We start from the raw sequence: 2,486 nt of genomic DNA on the forward strand, positions 1-2,486 counted from the left end.
TACAAACTTTGCTCAATGTATAAGAAGGTTAAAAGGAACTGATGTTCTGCGACTGGTGATCCACAATAGTACTGTGCCCGTTCTAACGCCCTCAGTTACTGCCATTACATCAGTGCAAAATGGAACTTAACATTTAATCATTAAATATCCAACTAACACCTTTATCACTGCGTTGCTAAGAACCTATACAAATGAATGTGAGAAAAACATCAGCCACAAAATAAGTTGCTGCCGGAGAGGACATAACCTGAAGACCATTATCTGCAAGAAACCTTTCAACAGGTGTTATAGGGCTGCTTCCAGACAAATTTTGCTCAATTCAAGTGTTAAGGAGATTGCACATGATTTCTTTCAGAGATTAATGCTGACCGCTTTCTAAACAAGCCAGCCCCTAGGAAGGATCTGGTTCACTCCTAGCATGGCATATGAGCAAAAGCAAAAGAAAAACAAACTTGGTGACATAAGCTCTAGAAATAAATCTTGTAAAAACACGGACCATGAGAACAAATTCAGTGTTCAAACCAGCCTCACTCAACACGAAATAACACAAGCTGGGGAAGAAAGATTCAGCCATAAATCTCATGTCACTGAACATGTGAGATTGCTCACTGGGGATAAACTCTATCAGTGTTCTGAATGCCCAAAAAAATTCCGCAATAAATCGCATCTAATTGAACATGTGAGAATCCACACAGGGGAAAAACCTTTTCAGTGTTCTGAATGCAAGCAAAGATTCTGTAGCAAATTGAGTCTTTCTCGACATGCAAAAACCCACTCTGGGGAAAAACCTTATCAGTGTTCTGAATGCCAAAAATGTTTCCGCAATAAATCGTATCTAACTGAACATGTGAGAATCCACACAGAGGAAAAACCTTATCAATGTTCTGAATGCAAGCAAAGATTTTGTAGCAAATTGAGTCTTTCTCGACATGCAAGAACCCACTCTGGGGAAAAACCATATCAGTGCTCGGAATGCCAGAAATGTTTCAGTGGCCAAAGCACTCTCACTCGGCATACAAGAACCCACACTGGGGAAAAACCTTATCAGTGCACGGAATGCCAGAAATGTTTCATTGACAAAAACACTCTCACCCGGCATACAATAACCCACACTGGAGAGAAACCTTATCAGTGCCCTGAATGCCAGAAATGTTTCAGTTACAACAGCAGACTCACTGAACATATAAGAACCCACACTGGGGAACAACCTTATCAGTGTTCTAAATGCCAGCGAAGGTTTTGTAACAAACCGAGTCTTTCTCGACATGCAATAACCCACTCTTTGGTAAAACCTAATCAGTGCTCTGAATGCCAGATGTGTTTTACTGTAAAAAGCAGTCTCACTCGGCACATAATAATCCACACTGGAGAAAAACCTTATCAGTGCCCTGAATGCCAGAAATGTTTCAGTGAAAAAAGCAGTCTCACTGATCATACAAGAACCCACACTGGGGAAAAACCTTATCAGTGCTCTGAATGCCAGCAAAGGTTTCGTAACAAACCGAGTCTTACTCAACATGCAATAACCCACTCTTTGGAAAAATCTTTTCCCTGCTCCGAATGCCAGAAATGTTTCTGTGAAAAAAGAAGACTCACTGAACATACAAGAACCCACACAGGGGAAAAACCTTTTCAGTGCTCTGAATGCCAGAAAAAGTTTCGTAACAAATGGCGACTTACTCGATATGCAGTAACGCATTCTTTGGAAAAACCTTATATGTGCTCCGAATGCCAAAAATGTTTCAGTGAAAAAAGAGGACTTACTAGCCATACAAGAACTCACACTGGGCAACACCGTTATCGGTGCTCTGAATGCCCAAAAAGTTTCAGACATAAATCTTATCTCACTCAACATGTAAGAATCCACAGTGGGGGAAAAACTTATCAGAGCTCTAACTGCTACAAACGAGGTAGAAGCTGTTACAAGCACCATAAGCAAACACACACAGTCCAAAATAAATTTCCTTGCTCTGATTGCCAGAAAAGATTACATTTTAAATGCAGTCTCACACTACATGAGCAAACACACACAGGAAAGAAGCGTCACCAGTGCTCTGAATGCCAGAAATGCCTCTTTGATAGGCACACCCTCACTAACCATGAGAGACTCCACACTGGGAAAAAACCATATGAGTGCTCTGAATGCCAGAAAACCTTCAGAGAAAAACGCTTTCTCACTCAACATGAGAAACTCCACACTGGAGAAAATCCTTATGCCAGAAAAGCTTTTATCTGAAAGACAGTGTTACATGTCATGAGAGATCTCTAAACATGGCAGCCGCTCGCCAGTCTTTCCGTGCCTTTAGTGTAGCCACCGTGGCTCCTCTGATGGACAGAGTGACCCCCGGGGCCAGCAGAGATCTCTAAAATCAGGACCAGATTCTTGATAGTTGACAAATAGAAGAGTGGAGAAAAGAGATAATTAGAAGGCTTTTTGTATGTGACTTACTGTATACGAATAAGTCAACAACAAGACACTGCAGTGT

The 2,486-nt window shown here is 41.4% G+C and overlaps 1 protein-coding gene across 1 annotated transcript; it reads left to right on the top strand.

The window, feature by feature from the left end:
* Positions 1-418: 418 nt before the first annotated feature.
* On the top strand, positions 419-2,253 carry LOC144759614 (uncharacterized). The gene is made up of 3 exons (XM_078646493.1): positions 419-1,203; positions 1,288-1,468; positions 1,553-2,253. The coding sequence occupies exons 1-3, from the start codon at positions 419-421 to the stop codon at positions 2,234-2,236; spliced, it is 1,650 nt and encodes a 549-aa protein (XP_078502619.1). The 3' UTR covers positions 2,237-2,253.
* The last annotated feature ends 233 nt before the right edge of the window (positions 2,254-2,486 follow it).

The sequence above is a fragment of the Lissotriton helveticus genome, chromosome 1_1, assembly GCF_964261635.1.
Source record: "Lissotriton helveticus chromosome 1_1, aLisHel1.1, whole genome shotgun sequence".
In the NCBI taxonomy this organism is placed as follows: domain Eukaryota; kingdom Metazoa; phylum Chordata; class Amphibia; order Caudata; family Salamandridae; genus Lissotriton; species Lissotriton helveticus.

What these genes read in the sequence shown, in the direction of transcription:
- LOC144759614 (XM_078646493.1), top strand. Translation starts at nt 419, where the DNA reads ATGGCATATGAGCAAAAGCAAAAGAAAAACAAACTTGGTGACATAAGC. An exon ending in ATAAGAACCCACACTGGGGA is followed by an intron (nt 1,204 to 1,287) that starts ACAACCTTATCA and finishes CCACTCTTTGGT; the next exon opens with AAAACCTAATCAGTGCTCTG. An exon ending in CTGGGGAAAAACCTTATCAG is followed by an intron (nt 1,469 to 1,552) that starts TGCTCTGAATGC and finishes AAATCTTTTCCC; the next exon opens with TGCTCCGAATGCCAGAAATG.